Here is a 24,434-nt window from a genome sequence, read left to right on the forward strand (position 1 = left end):
CAATTCAAACCACTACTTTAACACCATCTGGTAGGTTTTGGAAGATGGGGCTATAGAGGTCTTTAGCTGTAATTAAAACTACCCCTCTGATTATGTATTATTTATCATATTTTTTCTTATTAATCTTCTGGGTTTCTCTTCAGGTGTGCTTTCATTCAGCTTAGCAAAATGGTTGGCAAGGCTTAAAACATCTTAAAGTGGCTCAGAAAGCTGCTTCTGGCTACTTTCCAGACACATGCCACAGAGCAGGTCACACTGGGATTGCTGAGAAACCCCACTTTTTCAATCTCACATTGAGAAAAGCATGCTTAGGTCTCTCATCTGTGAAGGGACAATTACACCAGAGGTAATTAACGTCACTGATACCTAATTGAGAGGATTACTTTAACTAAAAACCAACGGAATCATGAGAAGCACAAATCCATGGACATTTGGAGCGGCACAAGCAATTTGAGCCCCAACACTGAGGGGGGGACGGGGATCCTTGAAGGGATGTTGAAATAAGAACAGGAGGGGCCCTGTTAGTTGTCCTCTCTTTCACTTTCTAATACTGTCATAACAAGTGTCAGACTTCACTGAAATTACTTCACCTTTTATTCATTTCCTAAAGAGAGGTTACTGGATATTGCAGACTGAGACCCCTCCTGTTCTGGCGTTTTATGAAACACTGTGTTCAGTGTTTCAAAGTCTTTCATAGCAGCCGTAGAGCCCATCCCAAGAGAATGGAAACCCACTCAAGGGGAATTATTTCAAATTGGACATCACCTCTAAAAGGAATTTCTCAAAGAAATTAGGCGTGTAGAATCGGAGGACAGACTGTTTGAGTACACTAGAGTTACAGTGTACCATTTGAAACTGTTCTTGACATAAAACATCACAGCTACATCTGATCCCTCAATCAATATCAAAGATTTTCATGTCAAATGACAACCCCAATCTGTCATTTCACAAGCAAAAATGCCTTTTATTAGTGCTCATGATTAATTCAATTCAGCGACTGTTTTCTTCAGTAACACCAGTTAGTCTTGCATTGCAATCAAAGAGAATTCAATCTTTTTTTTATTTGTTTTTAACTCATATTTGTTTTGAACAAACAGGCCGATATCACAAGCCACGATGATGGCTCTAAAATGCTAATACACAGATATCAGCTCCGTCTCTGCTTTTAAATCCACATTGAAGTGTTTGGAGATCCTTGATGCGGTGGAGTGGTAGCCACAACTCATTACTGTACATCAACAATCTACTCCAACTAGACGGTGTGTTTCCATGGAAAAAAGCAGAGCTACTGCGCTCCAAGAACATAAATCATGCACACTGTGGGTGGCTGGGAGAGGAGGGAGACCGAGACGCACGTGGCACTGTGGAAGGGGTGAACCGAGGACCATGGGTGACCTGTTCAGCCTTAGGACAGGAAAAGCACAACACAACAAACGCACGCACGTGTAGCTCCACCGTCTAATAAGTACCGTCAGAAAAACAAACTGGAACACAGACAGCAGCAGTCCAAATGCTGCTTCTTTTCTCCATCACAACAAAGATCTGTGAAGCCAGAGTCACACAGTTGTCTCTGTTGTTCTTGTTCTCATGCATCCCTCTGTTCTGTATTCAAGACCCCCCCACCACCACCACCACCACACACACACACTCCTCTGCAGCCCCCAGCCACGCACTGCCACACACACTCACTCAGCCACCCACGTAATATCGCTTGACATGTCACTCAAGGTCGCCCAATGATTCCAGCTCTGTTCATCCCCTCTGTTGTTGCCATTAGACTGCTCCCATTTCCTATCTCACCCCTGGGGCCATTGTCTGTAACATACATTAGAAGCTTTCACTTCCAAAGGGGTGACAAGGCCATTAAATGAACAGCCAATGACAGACAAAGTGGCACCTCCCCATTAGCCGTGTTGCCTCCCAGAGAATGTGGAAGACATCTTAACTAAAACTGCTGTTTGCTTTACGAAGCAGAGAGAGAGAGAAAGAAAGAAAGAAAAAAAAACAATACGGGCCAATCAATCAGGGCACATTTGTTACTGGTGCTCTGTGTGTTAATAGTTCTGTCCAGTCTGTCATCCTCTTTGCTTTATGGTCAAACACTGACTGTTTACCAGGTTAATAAAGGGACCTGTTGATATTCTATGTGCAACTGTGTTGTCTTTTCTTGAGGACATTTACCCAGTCCCAATCTAAATTTAGATTTTAACCAAAAATCATCTAATACAAGAACTAAATGTCTATATTATCAAGTCAAACTTATTTGCAGTCATCTACTTATGTTCTATTTAGACCCAAATATAGCCAACAAAAAACTGGATTGTGCATTGTGTTGGACGTGTTGCTACAGGTATTGGAGAGAAGATCACATATGATCCAGAAACTCAAATCGGAGTAACACACACATGAATTTTAAAAGCCTGCCATTGAGCAAAACACTGATTTAGAGATATGAGGAACATTTTTTGATCTCCAAAAAGTCCAAAGAGTTCATGAATTATTTAAATCTTCCAAAGTGTCATTGTGATACTACAGTGTGCAGCCAAAGTAAGCAAGTTTTTGCACAGAAAACAGCTGAGAGCTGGCGCACAGACTGACAGTTCCTACAATGAAATCATTGAGAACAAAGCGGTCATGCTGAGGATAAAACCTGCATCATCAGAGCCGTCGCTACACTTTTCTTTTAATCAAAAACTCCAAATATCATTTCATTTGGAGAGTCACTATCTTTTTTTCTGGTACATCAAGTCTATTGTTGTACATAGTTGTGGGTTTAGCTGCTTTAATGCAAAAGTGTGGCATTACTGCAAGCGTAAGAATGAAACCCCATGTGTATAACCATGACTAACTCTCAAGGCAGCATGCTTACCCTTAATCGGCGTCCATACACAGTGACCTGGCCACGAGCCTGCTCCTTCCTCTGCCTCCACTCCACCAGGTTGAGTCCGTTGTCGATAGCCAGGGTCACGTTCCTCTTGCTGACTGTGGGGTTGACTGTACCGGCCAGCAGGTGGGGCTCCGTGTACAGCGATACCTCCATACCATTGGCTAAAACTAGCCGCAGTGAGCCATCCAAACCAATGAAGTAGCTGTTCCGAACTTGATCTGAGAATATAGAGGGACAACGGCCATGGTTAAGATTAGAAACAATGAGAGCTTCTCCTCCAGCTGATGTAAGCAGACCAAATCTAATATTCATGTGAGTGAGACACAAACATAATGACCTAAAATGGCTGCTCAGCAAAAAGAAAGCCTCTAACTGCAGTATTTAACTGAACCACCGCGATAATGTTAGGTCTGTGACAACAAAGATCAATAGTGAGAGGTTTCACAGCGCCAGTAAAGTAAAGTTTTACAGCTGTTGCAGCAGCCTGGAGGATATGGAGGAATGAAAACTATCAAAGCTGCTAGCTTGCCTGTGGCCATAGAGAAGGCAGGGTGAAATGCACATTCACTCGCGCGCGCGCACACACACACACACACACACACACACACACACACACACACACACACACACACACACACACACACACACACACACACACACACACACACACACACACACACACACACACACACACACACACTCATTCACAAGGGATAAATCTGAGCCTGTCTGTTACTGTCCCTAGGTGATGACAGCCTGTGTTCCAGCTCTAGACCAGTGACTAATGTTTCCACTGAGCATCTCATATACATTCAGAAGCGATCCTCTCCTTCTTGCTTTTTCGCAGCAGACTGAAAGGGACCAGGATGAATATTATCCGCAATAAGAACAACGGAAAATTAATGGTTTGTCAAACACTACATTAGCTGGTTGACTTGCTTTGACAGAAAAAAATTCGAAAGACACACTGCAATTTCTTTGTGTTGATGTGTCATGTCGAGTGGCTGTGACAATTTCTTTATTGTGGACAAAGATCAACAATGCGCATCACGTGGGAAGCTGGAGTTCGGTGTCTTTTGCCGTTGCACAAAGCACCACAGGGTGTGTTGTGCAGTTGAAACAAGAGGAATGGGCAGAGGAGGCAGGGCTGACCTTGCGCTGGCCCTTACCTCTCTCCATCATGCAGACACCTCAGGGGTTGACCAAAGACCTCTGGGGCAGACCCTACCAAAAGGAGGCCTCTGAGACTAGTGGAAGCTGGAAATACTGCTGAACTGGGGAGTCAACATTAATGCATGCATACAGTTCAGCAGGGGAGGAGGTTTCTGCTCTACTGTGACATTTAAAGAGGCTGTAGACTGTTTAAAATACAATAAGCAATGGAACAGTAAACCTGTCATGATAAGGTTCCCCGTTTTTGCTTATCAAACAAATAAGGTTTTTGCCGAAGAATGAAAAACACACTGAGCCTTGTAGTAATTTCTACATAGTGGCTAGTATGTGTAAGTATGTCCAAAAATTTTATTTGCTTGTGCTGAAGTTACACCTGGTTGGAGATGTAGATATAACGCGTCCTTGAAACTATCCTTTGTGTACTGAAATTCAAAGCTACCAGCTCCACATAGTTGTGCAAAAGCTTGCAGAGAAAAGGACAAAAACGCAGTCAGATGACCAGAAAAAAATCTTGAAGGAGTGCATTCATGTGTTATGTGATCACCCAGTTGCCAGCGTACAAAGCAGACAATAGTGAATTAATTAACAGGCCGAGTTCCTGGCGCCGCTTTTCTCACAGGCAGATGTCTAAGACAAGGTCACAACACGGAGGTGACCACTCTGTTAAACAACAGTGAGAAACCAGAGATTGTCATCTTCTGTTTCAGACACAGCTCTGCAGCGAGTCAGTATTCCCAGAGAGAAGGGGACGCATTTAAATCTAAATCAGAAGTTATGTGGCAGCATTTAAAAAACTCAAACAGGTCCAGAGAGATCAAAGCTATTAGCGTGTAATCAATGAAGTAATTGGTTAAAAAGAGGATACCGGAATGTCTAAATGTGTTTAAAATAATCAGGCAGCTCTCTTCATACGTCTTTCTAAGTAAATTTCTTAATCCTGCAGGCTCTTGTATGGACCACCAGCAATGTGTTTGATGATTTATTTTTAAGACAGAAAATCAATGTTGTTTTTTTTCAATTCTGGGAAATGGGAGCTGCGCTACACATGTTGTTAAAAACAGATAAACAACAACAAATGGAAAGTTTTCAGATTCCGTTTAAGCTTTTCACATTTCATTATGTTTCAGAATCACCTTCTCATGAATCTACATTCAGTACTACACAATGACGCAGCAAAAACAGGCTTCTGGGGGTTTTTGTTAAATTTATTAAAAATGAAAGACTGAATATTCAGATCCTTTGGTATGACATTGAGCTGTGGTGCATCCTACTTCTACCCATGCAGGGGATGCTTTTAAAAATCTGATTTGATTAAAGTCATTGAACAGAAATAGAAGACGTTTGGAACCACTACCACCACTTCATGCCATCTAGTCAAAAATGAGTAATCAGGGATAAAGGGCCTTAGTTAAACAGGTAACCCAGTGATCACTATGAGCGATATCCAGAGTTCCTTTGTGGAGGTGGAAGAACCTTACAGAAGCATGTAACATCAGGGCAACACTCCACCTACCAGGCCTTTGTGCCAAAGTTGCCAGACAGAAGCCATTTCTCACTAAAATGCACACAACAGCCCACTGGGAGTTTGCCAAAAGGCACCTGAACGACTCTCAGACCACTAGAAGAAAAATCCACCGGTCTCACAAAACAAAGATTGAACTATTTGGCCTTGATTCCCAACAGCATGTGTTGAGGAAACCAGGCACTGAGCATCATCTCATTAATACCACCCCTACAGTCAAACCTGGTGGTGGCACCATTATACTGTGGGGATGTTTTTCAGCGACAGGGACTGGGATGCTCGCCAGGACAGAGGAGAAGATGGATGCAGAAATATACAGAGCAATCCTGAGTGAAAACTTTTTTGCAGAGTGCTCAGGATCTCAGGATTTGACGAAGGCGTACTGCCCAGAAAACAAAGGAGTGGCTCAAGGAAAATTCAGTGAAAATTCGATAGTGGCCAACCAGAGTTAGACCTGAAACCAACAGAGCACCTCTGGAGAGACCTGAAAATGATGATCTCCATGCAACTTGGCTGAGCTTGAACAATTCTGTCTGGCAGAATGGAAGAAACCTCCAAAACACAAGTCTGCCAAGCTTGCAGGAACATTCCCAGCAAGACTTGAGGCTGTCATTACTGCTAAATTTGCTTTCACCATGTGCTAAGTGATGGGATTTTTATTTTGAATACATTTACAAAACACTCCACACATCTGTTCTTTTCAATAATGTGTAGATTGATGAGGAAAAACTGAAGTGAATCTATTCTAACATAAGAATGAAATAAAACAAAATATGGAAAAAATGTGTAGCATCGAAAAACTTTCTGAATACACCATAAGGTTTGTAATGTGCAAGCAGTGAGCCATATTTCTTGACCTCTAGATATAGACATGCAGGTGGACTTGGTATTCTTCTCCAGGTTTTGAGATATCTGCATCAGTAGTATAGGAAGATAAAATACTATTTGTACTGCCCAAACCACTGGGAAATTACTTTTGAAAAAGTCAACAGCTATGCATCTGCAAAGACTTAAACTTCTGGTCATTCTATATGAGTTTCTACAGTTTTCATGGGAAAATTCTTCCGAGTAGTCTCATTTCAAACTGTCAGCAGCCCACATGGTGGCAGTCCACAGTACTATGAGAGGCTGAGGCCCTAGCAGAAAAGCCAGAGGGTGCTTGCCTGTGAGTTTCCATCCCAGGCAGCTCCATCTCAGACAGGGTCTACCCCAAACTGACAGTCCACAGAGATCTCTGAATTGCTTTTTGTCTAGTACCTTACCTGACAGTAGTTTGCCTTGGGCCTTGCTATAAGAAGCTATTGGCTCCTACAACATAGCTTCCTGATTCAGCAGAGCACTGCATCTTCACCACAGTAAGTCATGGATTCTGATCTGTTTTAACATTCACAAATATGGTATTTACTGCACAGACGACTGAACAGTTTATTAAAAGCACGACTGAGAACTTAAGGCAACATCAGACACAAAATTGTCAGTTAGCCCAATCCTTTCTACAAATTACATCTAGACAATATTATCAATATCATTGTAATATTATTTCTCAATAGGTTGTGAAATATTAGTTTCTGCATCATGTGTAGCACTTAATTTCACGTCATATGCAATATGTAATGTGCAATATTTCATATTATCATTTCTCAGGCGGAATATTTCATTATCATTTGCAGTTTTTTGATTGCATGTGCAATTTTTCACTTTCATGTACAGCATTGTCAATATGTGCAGTACTTAATTTTTACTTGTTTTTACATTTTTGTGATATAAATTATTACCCCCATATAATTGCCAGCATTGCTTTTTACTAATCTAGCCTTATTTTAGCTCATTTATTTCACTATTGTATCATACTTGTATCTTACTGCTTTTTACTTTTTAGACATTGCATTTCTTATGTTAGCTGTATTGATGCAATAACTGGCACAAGATCCTTCTTTGGGATTAATAAAGTTGGATCATGTCTTATTTTATCTTATCTTATACCAAAGCAAATCTCGAAAAAAAAAACTTTCAAAATGCAAAGCAGGAAGATTCATTTCATGATATTCACGGCATCTAGTCCCAACTTTATAGGAATACTAAAAACATGAATATTTCCTCATTGAAGCACAGTAAAAAGCTTTTGGCAGCACAACATGTACTTTTAAAAACCCACCTGCTCCACTTATGAGCTCCAGCAAAAGACACTCACCCTGCATAAGAGTGTAGAAGGTGCCAGAGGCTGACAGGTTGGTGGTGACGGTGATATCCTCTTTGTTGGAGCCCTCCGTCTGGATGCGGACCGAGCTGTCGGCATCTGTGCGGAAGCTGCTCACCCGGCCCGTGGGGTAAGTGACGTTAGTCAGACGCCCGTAGTTGTCATACCTACAAAGAAATACACAGACGTGAACCAAAGACGGCAGAGACGCATGTCATCTGAAAGTGTGACTCACGAACAGCGCTGTGACATGAAAATTTATGGAGTCTCGTCGGGATTTGTGAAATCACAAGAAAGCAATCACAATCACAAATGCAGGATAGGTAGGCATAAATGCATTAAGTCTATCAACGTGAGTAATGAGCTGCTCTGTCATTTCAGATTTTCTGTGATTATGGGTTACTCTGTAAATTAAGCGCTCTAAGGCTCCAGTGGTGTTACAGGTAGAGATTGGGAGTTTTCTGAGAGTCCTGGTCTTCCTCCTTGGTGTCACAAATTGCGAAAATGTGTCAACACAAGCAGTAAACACAGCAGTAAATCAGTGCTGGCAGCCTCAGGTAATAAAACTCAAAACTAAAAGCTTTAATCTTTCAAGCATAATCAACTCAACTTCTAAAAAGTATGCAATATCTGCTGTAGTTTTCTGTTCATGAATTAAGAGCGGGTGCACCAACAGGCAGAGCAGGTTCAGACTTTTCCATCTCTCTCAACATGATGTGAATGGAACCTTAATATAAATATTTCTCAGTGTGTGAGTAACTTTTAAAGGATGAAAGCACGCAATAGACAAAAATTATTGATGAGGAAAAACTGTCACGAGCAAGATGAGAAAGCACACACCTTTTTACATTTTGGAAAAGTGCTTATTAGCTTAAAAGATTAGTGATATCACCTAATCTCATTATGCAGTCTATGAAATAGGAGCAGTGAGGTGCGACTCTTTGGAGAGATGCAGCATCCCTCGAGCCTACAAATCAGTCAGTTCATCACATACACGAACATGAGTGGCCAGATTGTTTCATTTTGCTCAGAGAGCACATCAGCATTGAACAATTCGAAATCTTTCAGATTGCCAGTGTTCCAGAATGGGAGTGAGTGAACGGTACATTACTTAGAATGAAGACTTTTATCTGTGCACTGAATACAGATTGGAAAGCCCTTTTCAATGTTGCTGCCTGCCATAATAAAGCCTCTAATAAATGAGATGGCGGGTGCTGGTTTACAGATATTTCCTCAGCGCTGCCATCTCAAATATCCAATATGGAAAGGAAGAGTGGGAGAGGAATCATCTCCCAGAGATAAATGTTATCTGATCTCAACTGTACTAGGGACTGTGATTCATAGATGCATTTCAACCCAAGTCTTCCACTTCAGGAAATACTAAATAGCAGAGTAATTTAAATCTAAGCATTTGATTTCTTTAGATACTGCTTACACTGAATCAGTGACATATTGTCCCAGAGTTCTTCATGCAAAGTTTTTGCATTAGTGAAAGCCCTACAAGTAGCATGCCGTTCGTACGGAACTACTTTTAACTATTAAATTAATTTGATAAAATGTTCCTGCTTGCCTATACCTCTGCAGAAACGACTGGCTCCACAAGACAGAAATATCATTCTAGAGCAACACTACATGTCTCAGCTTGATCACTGACCCAAGCTCTCTCCGTCTCAATTAGGGCCTTGAGCTAGTTCCATTCCTTGAGCTTCACTGCTGAGCTCTAATGGCTCCGGCCAGTTTCAGCTCAGCTGCCTATTAGCTTGCTTTCTGTGGACGCGAGGGGTATGTCGGGGCAGGGTGCTCAGCAGAAGGAGAGGAGCGCTTTCCCCCTGGTTGGCCACAAGTCTATTTGGATCGCATCACCTCTGTGTCACATGCTAGCTCCATGACCTTTCACGCTGGGACCCAACAATAGGCTGAACACTTCACATCAGCATCACCTCAAGCAAACCCAGCCTCTGTTTCATGCACTGTTCTCCTATTTTTATTTCCTCTTGCTGCCTGAACATTTCAGAACACACGTGACAGGTGACTTATTGATGCACTAAATGAACTTAAGAACATTTCCTTGAGCCCACTGGCTTAAGTGCAATTGTTACTAAATAGAAATATAATCAGCTTGTTAAATGAAGGGTGAAAGAATAATTAGGTGTCTCTGAGAAGTCAATACAATTTATTAGATTTACAGCAACCCTTAAGCATAGCTACTTATCATTACAAGAAAAAAAACTGGGAGGTCAGCAGAGTAAATGTCACGATGAATGAGGCTGCTGATGGTTAAAACAGAAGGACAGTGCAGCAGATATATTTTGTTTTCCAGTCAATCCATTGTGATTGTTCCTGCATTAATTGATATTAATTTTGATCTATGGACTACTGGACGCAAATGCGCATTAATTAAAATGGGTAAAATGCTTAGTAATGCACTTTGCTGGGCTGAGTGAAGTCGAGGATCTGATGTTCGCAAATTATGGGTTTGACCCTCAGGTGGTGGAGTGACCTTCAAAGCTAATATTCCAGAAAAACAAACACTCTTATTGGGCCTAAATGAAACATGAGTGAACTGGTTTGCTTAAAGGTAAATGTGAAGCCACTGCTTAATTTAAAAGAGAGAAAAACAGGAAATTGAATAATTAATCTTCTCTGTTTTATCCAACATATTTTTCAGTACATAATTATGTTTGAGACATGTTGATGGTATTTTCTACTCTGCCAACATCTGTGTATTCAAAAGGTGATAGCTCAAAACCTAGGTTTTTAGACAGATTTTTTTTGTTGTTGTAATGTTGTCGGATCAATAAATAGTTGTCATTTAACGCAGGTAATTAATTGGAAACTGAACAATTTCAATTAAACTTTCATATTATGATACGGATAACGGTATTTAATATATGTAATAGAACTTTTTCATTACAGAGAGATGACAAATTGGATTTCACTGACTACTATTTGTTTAAGCGTGGGCGAACAAATAAAAATAATTCGTTTGTTAGCTTCAGTGGAACTTCATTGAAGACAAAATCGTTTAATTGGAATCTTTTTTAATGATTGTTGCATGGATTGTTAATTAAAAAAGATGCAAATTGAGTATTCTGTGAATCACGGTGACACAATTTTATAGATGTAGTTAACTATCAGACAGTTCATTACTGCACATGTTTTCTATTATGTTATATGCTTGCCTGCATTGCTCGTGAAGCTGATGATGAATTATTATAGCAGAACAAAACATTTTTAGAATAATGTGTTGACATGCCACAGTATCTATATTTACTTGAAATAAACATTGCGTTGTTATTAAATCATACATATGTAAGCCAAATATCATGAAAATTCTGCACATTTAATATGTTTCTATCTTAGGGGAGACTACCAGAATACTCTGAGCCATTGTTTGTATTTAATAACTAAAATCCTTTGTGTCACTGGCGGCTGTATAATCTCTGTTCTTTTCTTTACATAACACGGAATGGTATATTCAAAGCTAATAATAACAGCAGCCATTTTACAGAAAGTCAAAGAGAAATAATACAGAATTCCAACCACCCACTGATTTTGTTGGGGCCGTAGGCAATTCACTCTACCTTGAGAAATACCTATGCATGGCTGCATTGGTGCCATTTCCACTGCATCGTTTTTTTCTTCTTCTTTTTTTTCCCAACACGACCGTTTCAGATGAGAACCAAATCAAACACAGGTGATAAATGTCTGCTCATATTAAACAGAGCGTCTGATTATGTGTCAGAGTTATATTCCTCCAGCGAGGTGTAACAGATGTCTGACCAGCCAATCTGCTTAATCACACTTTTTGGAATGACATCCAGTTAGCACAGTACCCCTTGGTACAACTATATTAAGCTGGGGGACAGATTGCTCCACACAAGTCACCAAGAACATGAATCCTAAGCTCAAATGGTTGAAAGCACGTGGGGAGTGTTTTCAATTGTTCCCGCACAATGTGTTGGTTCGCCTCAATCAATTAATACCCCTGGCTTTCTATTATGCTTATATTGCCCGGTCTGCCTGCCAGCAGAGATGCACTCTGTTGTTCCTGCACCCAACATCTTTAGACAAGTGATGGTCTGCAGTCTGCCACTGCAAGCAAGGGTGCAGATGAGTAACATATCATCCAGTAATCCTATTTGGTATGATAACAGCAAATAGGATTACACCCAGTACTTCCACAGGTCTTGTATTCTGAGTGACACAGACATCCAGACATAAAGGTAGCTCATATGCCAAAATACTAACCTCAGATGCCAAAGAGCTCTTCAACTCTACATGTTCCCTCAGTAAAGCATCTTAGCATTTAGCGGTACAACAAATTCAGAGCGTTTTAGTTCAGATATTACAAAAAATGACTTTGTGAACACTGTATATCGGATTTAAAAGATTTACCAGATCTGGTAGTCTCTCTCTCTCTGGGGTGAATCAGTAATCAGCTCAACTTTTGAGTATAAGGATTAAAAAGGCATTTAATAAATGTGTAACGTGACTTACTCAAAGAAGGTTGTCCATCCATTTTCATTTGTCTTCGTTGCTAGCAGTCCTGAACTTCCATGGTAGGTCATCACAGCTAGTTCTTGACCTTGGGCGGCAACAGTTTTAAGGGCGCTGTTAGTGCCAATGGTGAACCAGAAGGTCTGTCCATCGGGGACCATCAGCCAGAGAGGCATTCCTGTTGTGTCTCGTCGGATGATTACAGTGTTTTTGTTCTTATCAGTAATGCTGCTGATATCTCCGGCTCCTGTGTAGGTCAGGTTGTAGAGGTGGTCTCCCGTGGTCAGACTTTGTGTAAAAATGTGGCTGCCGTTGGAATCAAACAGATAGAGTTCATCATTAATGGGGGAGGACACCTCATACATGCTGAGGGGATTCAGATAGGGCTTGTTTTTTCGCACATAGCGAATACGAATGTTGCCAAGATCTGCAATATAAAGCTCTCCATCTGGACATACTGCTAGGGAAGAGGGTGCGTTCAGCTTAGCGTCCTTGGCATAGCCCTCATCTCCAGAGTAACAATCACAGTTGGCATCGTTCTTGCAGTCACAGCCACTTGGTGCTCCTGCAACCAGGGAGATCTCTCCATTGGTGGACACCTGTCGTACTCTGTTTATTTTCTTTTCATCTGACTCGGCAATGTACAAAACGCCATTGTGGGAAACAGCTAAGGCGTTAGCTGACTCCAGGGTGGCATGGATGGCCACTTTGCTCATGAGGAAATGGTCAATCCCAGGCACTTGGCAGTGCATGGGGCGGCCAGCCACAATACGGACTTGATGGTTTTCTGAGATCTGGAGCACTACATTGTTATCCAGGACATACAGGGAGTTGTCCATGGGACTCACTGCCAGGTCTGTGGGCCACTCAAGACGAACCTAAGAGGAAGAAACACACCAGAAATATCAGCTACAGGTCACAAAAACAGCCATGCTCTTATTGATCACACAGTTTTTCACTTATCTGACGGAAGCGGTCCCTGAAGCGAAGCATCATTTAAACCGCCTTATATAAGAAAAGACAGGCTGTTGGGAAAGAGGTGGGCTTATCTCATAGCAAAGCTGGAAGCAAAACATTTTTTGAAACAATTCATTATCTGATAAGGAGAAAATAACAGCTGGCGTACTGTTTAAAGGGGAAACACAAAAACATGATTTTTTAAGATCAAAGACGATAGCAATAGCGCTGGGGAAGGCAGCATGAGGAGAGATCGTTCAAGTGATCAGATTAACTGAAAAAAGCACGATGCAATGGATCATGGGAACTATGGACACCTAAGGACAAGGCTTGTGCATCCTTCACCTCTACTGAGTCTCGGTTTTTCCTTGCTTAATTTTTGTAATGACAAGAGATTGCATGAGTCCTTGAAAAGAAACTGGAGCACACTTACCAAATGAAAGCCTAGCCCGTCTCTGGCCTTCTAAATTATGAGTTATTGTTCTGCTAACAATGTATCAGGCTTTTAACAAATTGGAATGATTGGCTTCATCCAATTTACCGGTCTCCCTCTCACTTATGATCCCAGTGGGATCTCTTAGAAACATGATATGAAGTGCCATATTTCAATAGAAGCCTTGGGAGCTCCAACAAAGGAGAATGATTAAAACCTGGACCAAAATACAAAGACAAGTTCAGATTTGAGCAACCTTTTAGATGACATGCAGCCTTAGAATTATTCTGGATAGTTTATTCTGCATCTAGGAAATGGGAACAAAGTTACAATGGCTGACTAATTTGTCATAATGGCCTGGAAATGTAAAATGCAAAAATTACTTTTTTTTTAATAAGAATTGACACAAGAGAAATCTCCTGAGCATCAGGTTGTGTATACGTACACACAACATCATACTTTTTTAAACAAAAAATGTGTTCTTTGGATAAGGAAAGTGGGGTAGACAGTGAAAGAAATTAACCAATATAACATGTTGAAGTTATTATCTGCATCCCAGTGAAAATTGGGCAATAGAATAGATGCTATTTGGCCATGAAGTGAGCATTTAGCTGCTGTCTGTGAACAACATGAAACATTAAATCACCCAAATGGCCTAGTAGTAAAATTAAGGGCCTGTTTTTAATTCTAAGTTTGAAAACTGAGGGCTAAAAATGCCTCAAAGAAATGTGGAAAATCTATGACACATTATGTTTCATTTCTTCCATGCTACTTTCCTACACAGAGTAGCAGGCGGGCTAAGAGCTAGCAGCTTTCAGGTTAAAAACTATGGCCATATTACGCCTTCAACTTAGGTGCTACCTGCACATATTGGGATTAATGCAGATATAATTATTGATTTAAATTGACCGGGGATTCTGTGGAGGCAAATACTCGAATGCCTCTGCGCTCTTGGCACTGGTCATACTCTTGAATCCCTGCCTTTTCATTACAAGTGCAACACTTGTCCACCTTTGACTGAAAAACAGATTCGAGCATCACACACAGCTTCACATCCCACAAACCTCCCTTCATCTCCCCATCCCCGAAACAGAGGAGGTTTATATAACAGGATATATCTTTTACTCAGATACAACAAACAAGAGACTGGCAGTGGATACATGTCGTCTGTCAGTGAGCAGAAAAAATGCATTTACTTGGGTAATGAAGGGGAGACTTTCAATTTCCTTAAAACCAATTTCTTGTCAACACTGGTGGTTAAATATTTCATGAGCCAGAGTGTGGAGTGGCTCGGGGGAGCTGCCTGTAAGGAGGTTTTCACGCCACTCTGACTGATGAGGGATATTTCCCGAGCTGCTGTCCCATATGCTGTAACCCGATCACACCCTCCCTTTTATACAGTGGGGCAGCTGTCAGTAGTGCTTGCTTGACACAGCCGCCCCGAGCACAAACCCCCAAATGTGCCCATCGGCTGAAGAGGCGAGCCACGGATTTGCACAACAACTACAACACAAAACTATTTTTAGCTGTACTTGAACTTGTATCAGAACTATAATGACATTTCCATTAACAATGCCTTCACGTCAGTGTTTGCTCGTACCAGCGTGATGCCTGTCTGAAGAAGAGTAATATGTCCATTATTTGAAGTTCCTCTCAGATTTGAATTGAATGTCACAGTCAGAGTCGTGATAAAGCTTTCTGAAGCTGCTAACATGCTTTGAAATATGTTAAAGTGATCTTGTTTTAAGACACAGTTTCCCCTCTGTTTAAGTATGAACTCAGCAGGGAATGGAGGGAAGATTTTCATGTCTTGAAACAGAAAATGGAACGGATTTCTCAAACAGCGAGAACCTAAAGCCTTGGTATAAACAAATTAAAAGATTCTTGAACGAGGTCAAACTCTTGTCCTTTGCATGATAATAAAAAAAGTTAGAAGAAAGAAAGGTTACAGAGTTGTTCATTGAATTAAAAGTGATTTTGCTGCAGCTCGCTCGCTGCACAGATGGCGCAGCAAGATAACAATGACCTCATCAGAGGAGAGACAGAAATCTGACATTATCTAGCCCAAACAGGTGTGATACAGCAAAAGTAATGACCACTGTGATGAGCCTTCTCCAGAGAAACTCCAGTTCTAAGTGAGGGGTTGGGGAGTGTTTGAAGTAGGAAGCTATGTGCTCTGAATGAATTTTTAATGGATGCTTTTTACTGTCTGAGTGTCTCTGGCAATGCTTGTGTGATTTGTCATCATTGTGGAGCTGCAGTCAAGTCTGCCCGCGTCGTCATGCCTGTGGAACTGGGATGGTGAGCATCTATAGGCGCTGTGTGCGAGGAGGTAAGGGAGGCAGCGAGCAGGGGTCATGAGGGGGATGGAGTTCCCCTGGGGCTGGAAATAGGCAGCTGGAGGCTTGCTTCCTCCACTGAATACATTATTTCAACACATACAAAGCTTCTCTCCACTGGCATCCGAGGCCCCCTTAGGACCTGTTTGGTAGTCGCACTCGACAACATACACGATGGGGCAAGAAACCAACTAGTGTTTGCACAGAGAGCGGGGCTCAGACATCAATCAAGCCTTATAACTGAGCCCAGAAATGCTCTGTTAATGGGAGTAAAACTGAAACAATTATCAATAATGTGCAGAACACACAACACGAATAATTAATTTTTTGGATTATTAATTACTTCTCTAGAGGTATGGCAAAGATGGAAAAACAGCCATGTAAAGGCTGATAGACTATGCAAAAAGTCTGCCTTGTCACCTCCAAAGGGAAGTCACCGAGCCAGAGAGTGATGTGACCTCAGTGCAGTGTCCTTGCCTGAGGGATGTGTTCTGCTCAGTACGTGTGTGTGTGTGTGTGTGTGTGTGTGGTGTGTGTGTGTGTGTGTGTGTGTGTGTGTGTGTGTGTGTGTGTGTGTGTGTGTGTACATGTGTGCATGTGCATCAGTGAACATGTGTGCATAAATTGAGAGCCAGCAAGGTTACAGGTCATCCTCGTCATCCCCTACAGCTATAGGTCAACGGCCCTCTGTATTTGGGGATGTGTGGCCACTTGACAGAGACACGGAAGCTCCTGGGACTACAGTGCCACCTTTGGTTTCAGGATGGCTCTGTGCCCCAGTACTGTGTTTTTTCCTAGTTTTTGTCAATTTTCCAAGCTTGGACTGTATCCAATTAACTGCTCATTTTCATTTTTTATTTGTATTTGCTCATTAACCATGAGGTGATTTAAATTCTGTTTTTCATCAGGCTGGCACAGCTGCGTTGTTGCTGCTTTCCTGAACTCTGGACCAACGAATGCATCCAGGGACTCCAGGCTCACACTGGTTGCAATCATTTAGCTGCACCAAAATTTTATACTGCATGTTTGGGGATTGAAAAACAGCCAGATTTTAGTTACTATCTTTTTGTCAGGTATATACATTTTGGACATTTCTCAATATATAATGTAAACTATCATGAACAGGAATAAAAATGCAGATAAATATTTTACACATTAAATCCATGCATGAGCCCAAGCTATTTTGTAGGCAGTATTACATCTTTATTATCATTTCTGACATGCTTCAGTTTGCTGCCACCTCACACCTATCATGGTAGGGAAAAAGTTTCTTTGAGACATTGTGCATTTTAACATTTTCATATGATTCTCCAACAGCAAAAGCACCTGACATGGTGTAGCTGCACTCTTTGGAATAAATGCAATACATAAGGTTGGCCGTTATATCGAATCTCACTGTCTCCCATGGGTTAAGAATGTATTTGTGGTGGGAGGCAGAACAGTGATATGCATTCAGAAACTCGTTTTCTGAAGCTACAATTTATTCCCTAACCACTACACATGCAGGCTGTCTGTACACATTACAATTTACACATATTCCCTAAATGCCTCTCGTGCATTAGTAGATGCTTCAAACAAACTGGGCACAGAGAAGCCTCTAGTCCCCCTCTAGTCGGTGTAACTCTGTTGAGATCTGTTTCTGATTCTGATTCTGAGATCTGTCTGTTTATGTGGGACGGGTGTGGGCCAAAAATGAGTCTGAAAAGAATTTAAAAAGTTGATCTAATGTAAGACTTTCCTAAGCTGAAAGAGTGTGTTTTCATCTACTGTCAAGAAACACACACACACTGATAGGTGTAGTAAATGTCACACGCACTGGTGTGACCAATGAAAGTGTTTACTTGAGCTTGGCAGATTTTTGGTTGCCTCTGTGACCAAAATGGCTGCATGCTGAAGCAGTGCCATCTCAGACAGAATTTCAGACAGACCATCAATGGTTGAGCATTTAGCAAAAATTAAGTGCAGCATGCTAAATTTTAAAATGTTTGGCAAATCAAAAGTACAAAAAGTTTGCTGACATTGCCTTAAGTATACAAAGGAAAACAACATTTAGCCTGGTAGCAGAGCCCCAACAGTCTGCTATTTGCCTCTAAGTTTTGCCTCCCTCTACCTTAGCACACTTGGTGAATCATAAACTATGAGAAAGTCCTGCGAATCTGGACCAACTCTAAACCGAAGCACAACTAGACCCAGGCTACAGAAACCAGCTACAGAAAGTAAAACCCACAGGGAGTTAAAGCTTCCTGAAAACGGCGGTGACTCAGGGAGGCTGGTGTGAGCTGAGAGACAGGCAAACACATTCTGACTGAGCAGGTCGGAGAGGTCGTACCTGAGAGATGTCCATCACAGCATCACAGCTGAGAGGTCGGGCAGAGGTCAGGTCATTGAAGCCCAGTAGAGTAGAGATGATACCATTCTGATCAATCCTGCGAATCATGGTCCCATCCACAAAGAAGATTACACCGTACTTATCCACCGTAATGCCTGCAGATAAAAAGTCACCCAATGTGTACAGGAGGAAAATATCCATCAGTTATTCTGTTTATCTGCGACTTAATGTGGGGACAGATCGCCGCTACGTGACAATTAAGGATTATTCACTGCAGTGAAATTAAAGAATAATTTCTGACAATGAAAACTAATGCGAGGATTGATTTTTTTAATCAATGATTGAGAACAATAGAAACATCAAGGTAGATGAAGAGTACTGTAAGTATTGATTCAATTACAACTAAAATTTCATCAATACAGAGCCTTTCTCTCATGCTGTCTCAGCCTCAAACTAAAATGGAGCTAAGAATACTAATCTCAGCTATGCAGCTCTCTGTTTTTTTCTGCTACTTTAGAGTCTGATGAACAATATTCATGCATCTATGGACATCTTTTCTGCAGCAGTTGGAACAAACCGCTCTGTTTTCTGTGCAAACCTGGACTGTACATGTGCACAACTTAGAGGGACAGCGGTATTTTAGTCCATATGACTCATAATGCCGTCCCTCTGGAGGACAAAAGTAAGCATGAGATCTAATGACTAATGCATCAACCCAATGTGGAAACAACAAGAAAAATGAGACCCCATGAAACTTACAGAAAGCCATGTTGTAAAAAAAACTAATTTAGCTCAAAAATAACAAGCTAGTTAGCGTCGTATGTGCAGCTGATGGAGATAAAAGAAGAGAACTGACTGTGTGGATGTATTGTATGTGCATTTATGTATGTACTGATCGTGCTTCTGGGACTGTTGTCTTAAACAAAAGAGCAATCTAATGCACTTGAAAAAAAGAGAGAAAAAACTGTTTTAAAACACTTAATACTGCATTTATTATAATACAGTTTGTGCATTACCTCTGGGGTTAGTGAGAGTGGCCTCAACAGCCTTTCCTCCATCCCCACAGCGAGTGTCATCGTATGGGAGACACTGGTCACCAGTGCCTGCCACCAGCTCCAGGTTCTTGGCCACATCTTTCACAACATTTAGGGATTTCACCTTGAACACCTTCCTGCTGCTGGTGTCCGAAAGGTACACGGCGCTGTTCACCGGACTGGTGCCAGGTAGTACTTATGAGCGGGGCTGTTGCTGAGTGAAAGGAAAAGAGAGGAAGAGGCTCAAGTCAATAAAGCTAGAAGGGCTACAGCACTTTCAATAAGAACATTGTGTAATACAATTAAAATGGATTCAAAAGCCATTTAGAGAGTCAATTGGGCACAATTATAGTTTAAACCCAGGACATGGAAAAAGAAAAATAGAATGAGATTAAACATGGAAAAATAAAATGAGATTAAACATGACATAATGGTGGAGCTTAGAACTCATATACAATACAGTCAGCTTAGTTAGAGCTCCCTGTTGTGAAAAGAGCCTGGGAATGCCACTCATCCGAATATGTGTCTGTAGATATATATGTAGAGGACAATCTGTGAAAAATACTGTAAATGCATACATACGGAGCTCTTTCACGTTAGCCAAACAATGGTAATGTTGACTGAGATGCAGAATTAGGAAAACAAAGAGAAATGACGGTCTAGTGGGTCTCACTGGGGAACACTGGCTCCTTTGACAGAAATCCTAATTACTATCCCATTACCGACCCGAGAAATTCCTGTGATATCATCAGCAAACAATGATATGAAACTATCCACACAATGGCAGTGGCCTGGTTTATGCTAGAAGAACTACAAACAAGTATGTTTTCCATTTCCCATGGGACTTTTCTTTTTTTTCCAGAAAAAAAAAATACACAAATGCATAGCTGAAGCAGCAATCCAAACACATTATGCATCCATCAGGCAGATATTCCAGTGCAGAGAAATATCCTATTAAATTCCCAGCCAAGTCAACAAAGTAATCCTTCATATCCACAGGAGGTTGCCCAACCTGACAGACAGACAATAGAACCAAATATAACCAGTCCTGCTGAGGCGGAATGCATGCAATCTATTGGTGTACTCTAGTCAGGATAGGTGTCAGAGAACACAGAAAACAAAGACAGCTGTACACGAATCCATAGCAGTACAAATGAAGCAACACAGGGAACTATTTCCATTAAAAATCCGCTTCTGCTTATAATGCACTCTGAGAAATCACAGCATGACAGATTGCAACTAAAAACACCTAAGTCCAGTGACACTTTCCTATACCCTGCTGGATACCAGAGACTCTAGGCAGGACTGATTTCAGTTTGAAAGTGACTTTGCAGTGTTGTCTGTGCTTCCTTGAAGACAGCAGTACTTGGATTAAAAGTCTTTTCTCTACAAGTGCCATCTGACTGATCGCTTCTAACTAGTTTTATTAGTTAAGTCATTCATTGTCACATAATTTATCAATAACAATGTGATTAACTCAATCATTTAATTTGTTATTAAGTGAACAAATGCAAATATTTGCTGGTTGTTCAGTATAACTCGCTGTAAATTGAGTATGCTTGGAAATAGTATCCCATCCAGCAATGTCGTGGCTGGTGCCACCTCAAAGATGACCAGAGTTATCAGGGCAGGATGGAGCACACTTCTGCCAGAACTGATAAGCATTATGGAAAAACCTGTCAGCAGGGTGTCATTCAAAGTGGATTAGGACAGTATTTCAACTGTAACCTTGAGGGTTCCTTTAAGGCTTAAGGTCAGCATGACAGTGCCAAAGCCCACATTTTAAAAACACAACAAGAAGAAAGACAAGCGGGTCCGTGGGATTGTCATCTCTGGTACATAATTTTAAATGACAATCGACCTTCAGTGAATCAGTGATGACAGGGTACTACACCTCGGGCACATATGTCACAATCAGTCCACTGACCAGGCTGACTGATTTGCTACAGTACATGTACAGGTACAATAGACTGAATTGAACAAATGACTTCTGTCGTAGAGTAGGTCCGTGGCAAATCTCAATAACTGGATTCTGCTCTGCATTCTATCTGCCATGTGCAATCAGCTGATACCTTATCAGCTCTTAGTTGCATGTAGAACAGTGATGGTCCCCCATAGTGTTTGAAACTATGGGATGTTATTCCCTGACCTTGAGCTATGGCCACATACTCCATCTATATTCACTGACAACATCTAGTTTGTAGAAGATAATTGGATTTTGCTGCATGCGGACGGGGACATCCTTACCAGGGGGTCAATGAGCATTGCAGTGAGATCACCCACCTCCCACTCCTATCGCTAGCTCACACATGAACAGGAGGCAGCCACCCGTTTTATACAGACACATGCTGTGTTTTCCTGGATAAATCTCCTTTTTAATATGCAAATGTGTTTGGAGCACTGAGACCAAAGGGATAGGGCTTTGACGTTTCTTTAGTCTTGCTCTACCAAACGGAGCATGAGTGTGTACGGGATGGGTAAGTTAGTGCATGAAAAAGCATAAAAACATTTCTGTTATGCATGAAGACATTTGAGGAATGAAGGATGAGAAAAAAAATTAGCATGTAGCTAGTTGCAGACAGAGAGGAAACAGGAAGATTCGCAGTGTTTTGGTATTACGGTCATTCTTGAAAACAAAAGCCAATGACCAGCATCACGAGGTTTTTCATGCTCACTTTGACTGCGTGTTTCCCGGCTAAAGTCATGACCCTGTGATAGAAAATCAATCAGCAGCATTTTGTCAAAGACATGGTACCTAAAGACAGCACACAGAGATTCCCCTCACTGCTTCCTGTCATAGAAAATGAAGTCTCTGTATCTTAAGTCACTGATAAAATCTACACTGAGTTGCCATTTCGGGAGGCTCACCTTGCTAGGTACCTAAAGTCCTTATGAAGCTTCTTATATTCAGTCTAATTCTGCAATCATTTCTGAATATGTAACATCTAGTGCAGATAATCCTCACATTATTTATATTTGTATCTGTATTTTTTTAGCTTTCTAATATGATTTGCTTCAAACACACCATAAACTACACTCTCCTAATGACTACAGAATTACATTAACAACTGTCAGGCAAAACCGGTCCACTCTGGAATGTTGGTATTCATTAACAATTTACAATTACACAAATCATTCTGTGGAATTAATTAGAGGGGTACTTTAAAAAGCAGAATACAAAATGTGCTTAATGTCTTACAAATGTCTCGGGCAATAACATCAGTTGTAGTGCGTCTGACAATGCTGTCTGACTCAACTGTCAACTCTCAGGAAAAGCATAGTCTCTACTAGGATAATCAGCCATATATTCTCTTTGCAATCACATGTAAAGATCAAAGCACGGCTCTGAATACGGAGATTAAGTAAAATCAGGAGGCATAGTTAATAAACCATTAAATCTACCCCTTTATAAAAGTTAAAATTATGCAGTCTGTGTTCAATGCCCAAAGGTGCATGTCTGAAACAGACTCAAAAGGTCATTTTGACACCAGGTATTTGGGCTTTATCCTTTCCTATATTATTTCAAGCAAACGCTGTATGGCTTACCTATGCCTGAAGTCTTTATTTCTGTCAAAGTTTGCCAAAAGCAGCACAAAAAGGAAGAGGAAGAGAAAGAAGAGAAAGGTTAGTTGCAAGCAGACAGAGTTAAAAAAAAGAAGGAAATAATTAGTTGGAAGATAATCATGACAAAATATATGTGTATTTTTTCAATCTGCTCAAAGCTCACTTTGCTGACATTAACAAAGAAAGGAATGCTTTCTGGGACGTCTTCTGTTAAGACCCCATTACATCCTTTTCAGTCCCTATGAGGACCAAACTCCAGCTGATACAGGTGAATGAGAGAGGCAGGACCATCAATCTTTTGCCTTTAGGGCAATTCCGTCTATCTCAATCAGCCTCGCTGGTTTATGACCTGTGTGCAAGCCCATCTGAGCTCACGGTCCTGAGCGAATGTTAGCAGGCAACTCCTTTGTTACCTGAGCTCCAGGACGCTGGTGACATTTCCTGTGGTGAAAATCCTCCTCACATAGTTGAAGTCGCCCACGTACAGACTTCCATCTGAGCCACAAGCCAGAGCCACGGGGGCCATCAGCTTGTTTCCGTCGGCGAGGCCATTACAGCTGGGGCAGGAAATGCTGCGCCTGCGCCCATTCCCCATCACGCTGCCGATTACAGGAGGCTGCTGGGAGATGAAGACATTCTCTCCGTTGCCCATATGAAGAATACCTAATGAGGGAACAGGAAAGAAACAAGTAACACCTGCAACTTATTTGGGCTGAGCAGAGTTGAAAAGCCCTATTTTGCAAGAACAAAGCAATATGGCCAATTAATATTGGCAAATTTTTGCAATTTTGGTTGGAGGTGGACTTAATGAACAGGCACTTAAATCAGCTTTCCCAGTCTTCTATGAAAGTTATCAAATGAGCCAGGGAAATGCATCCAGGCCAGCTTTTTCTTCACAAAAACCCTTTTAGCATAATTACACAGGACCCTAATAATGAACATAGAGCGCCCAAAATATGTTACCAATGGCAGCTGATGTTTCATTTCAAGTTGAATTTGTGTCTTAGTACGACTGAAAAATTCTGTTCCCGTAAAATGATCAGTACAAACCTATTTAAAGAGAAAATTTCAAGAATGTTAGTTGGTATACAATTTTACAGAAATATCAAATGAGTTCCCATTATTAGTAAGTGGTGACAGTACTTTTACCAAAGGTGATGACAAAGACTGCACTCAGCTGGATTTAGATTTATTTATGTGCATATATTAATTACACACCTGGAAATTGTTTATCCAATTTACATCACTGCATTAGATAACAGCTCCCAATTTACACAACAGAAATCCTTATTTGATTATACACATGAAATACAGTTTGGAGTTTCAAGTTAGATAAAAACCAAAGGTGAAGACTCACTGGGATGGCACCATCTACACCTCCAGCAATTTGCAAAACCACTTGGAATCTATAGAGAACTGATTTCCAATCCGGTGTGTTAATATGCAAAGAGGTATTTGTAAATTCCAAAAGATTTAATTATTATAATTATTAAGATAAC

General features: G+C 41.1%; 1 protein-coding gene across 1 annotated transcript in view; it reads right to left on the bottom strand.

Annotated features, from left to right (window-relative positions):
* Positions 1 to 24,434, bottom strand: part of tenm4 (teneurin transmembrane protein 4) — a 154,341-nt gene that overhangs the window by 12,879 nt on the left and 117,028 nt on the right. Inside the window, 8 exon segments of the mRNA XM_022189084.2 lie at positions 2,870 to 3,105; positions 7,774 to 7,946; positions 12,280 to 13,157; positions 18,338 to 18,492; positions 19,354 to 19,557; positions 19,560 to 19,585; positions 22,918 to 22,938; positions 23,349 to 23,598. Coding sequence (XP_022044776.2) covers positions 2,870 to 3,105; positions 7,774 to 7,946; positions 12,280 to 13,157; positions 18,338 to 18,492; positions 19,354 to 19,557; positions 19,560 to 19,585; positions 22,918 to 22,938; positions 23,349 to 23,598 — 1,943 coding nt within the window.

The sequence above is a fragment of the Acanthochromis polyacanthus genome, chromosome 13 (assembly GCF_021347895.1).
Source record: "Acanthochromis polyacanthus isolate Apoly-LR-REF ecotype Palm Island chromosome 13, KAUST_Apoly_ChrSc, whole genome shotgun sequence".
In the NCBI taxonomy this organism is placed as follows: domain Eukaryota; kingdom Metazoa; phylum Chordata; class Actinopteri; family Pomacentridae; genus Acanthochromis; species Acanthochromis polyacanthus.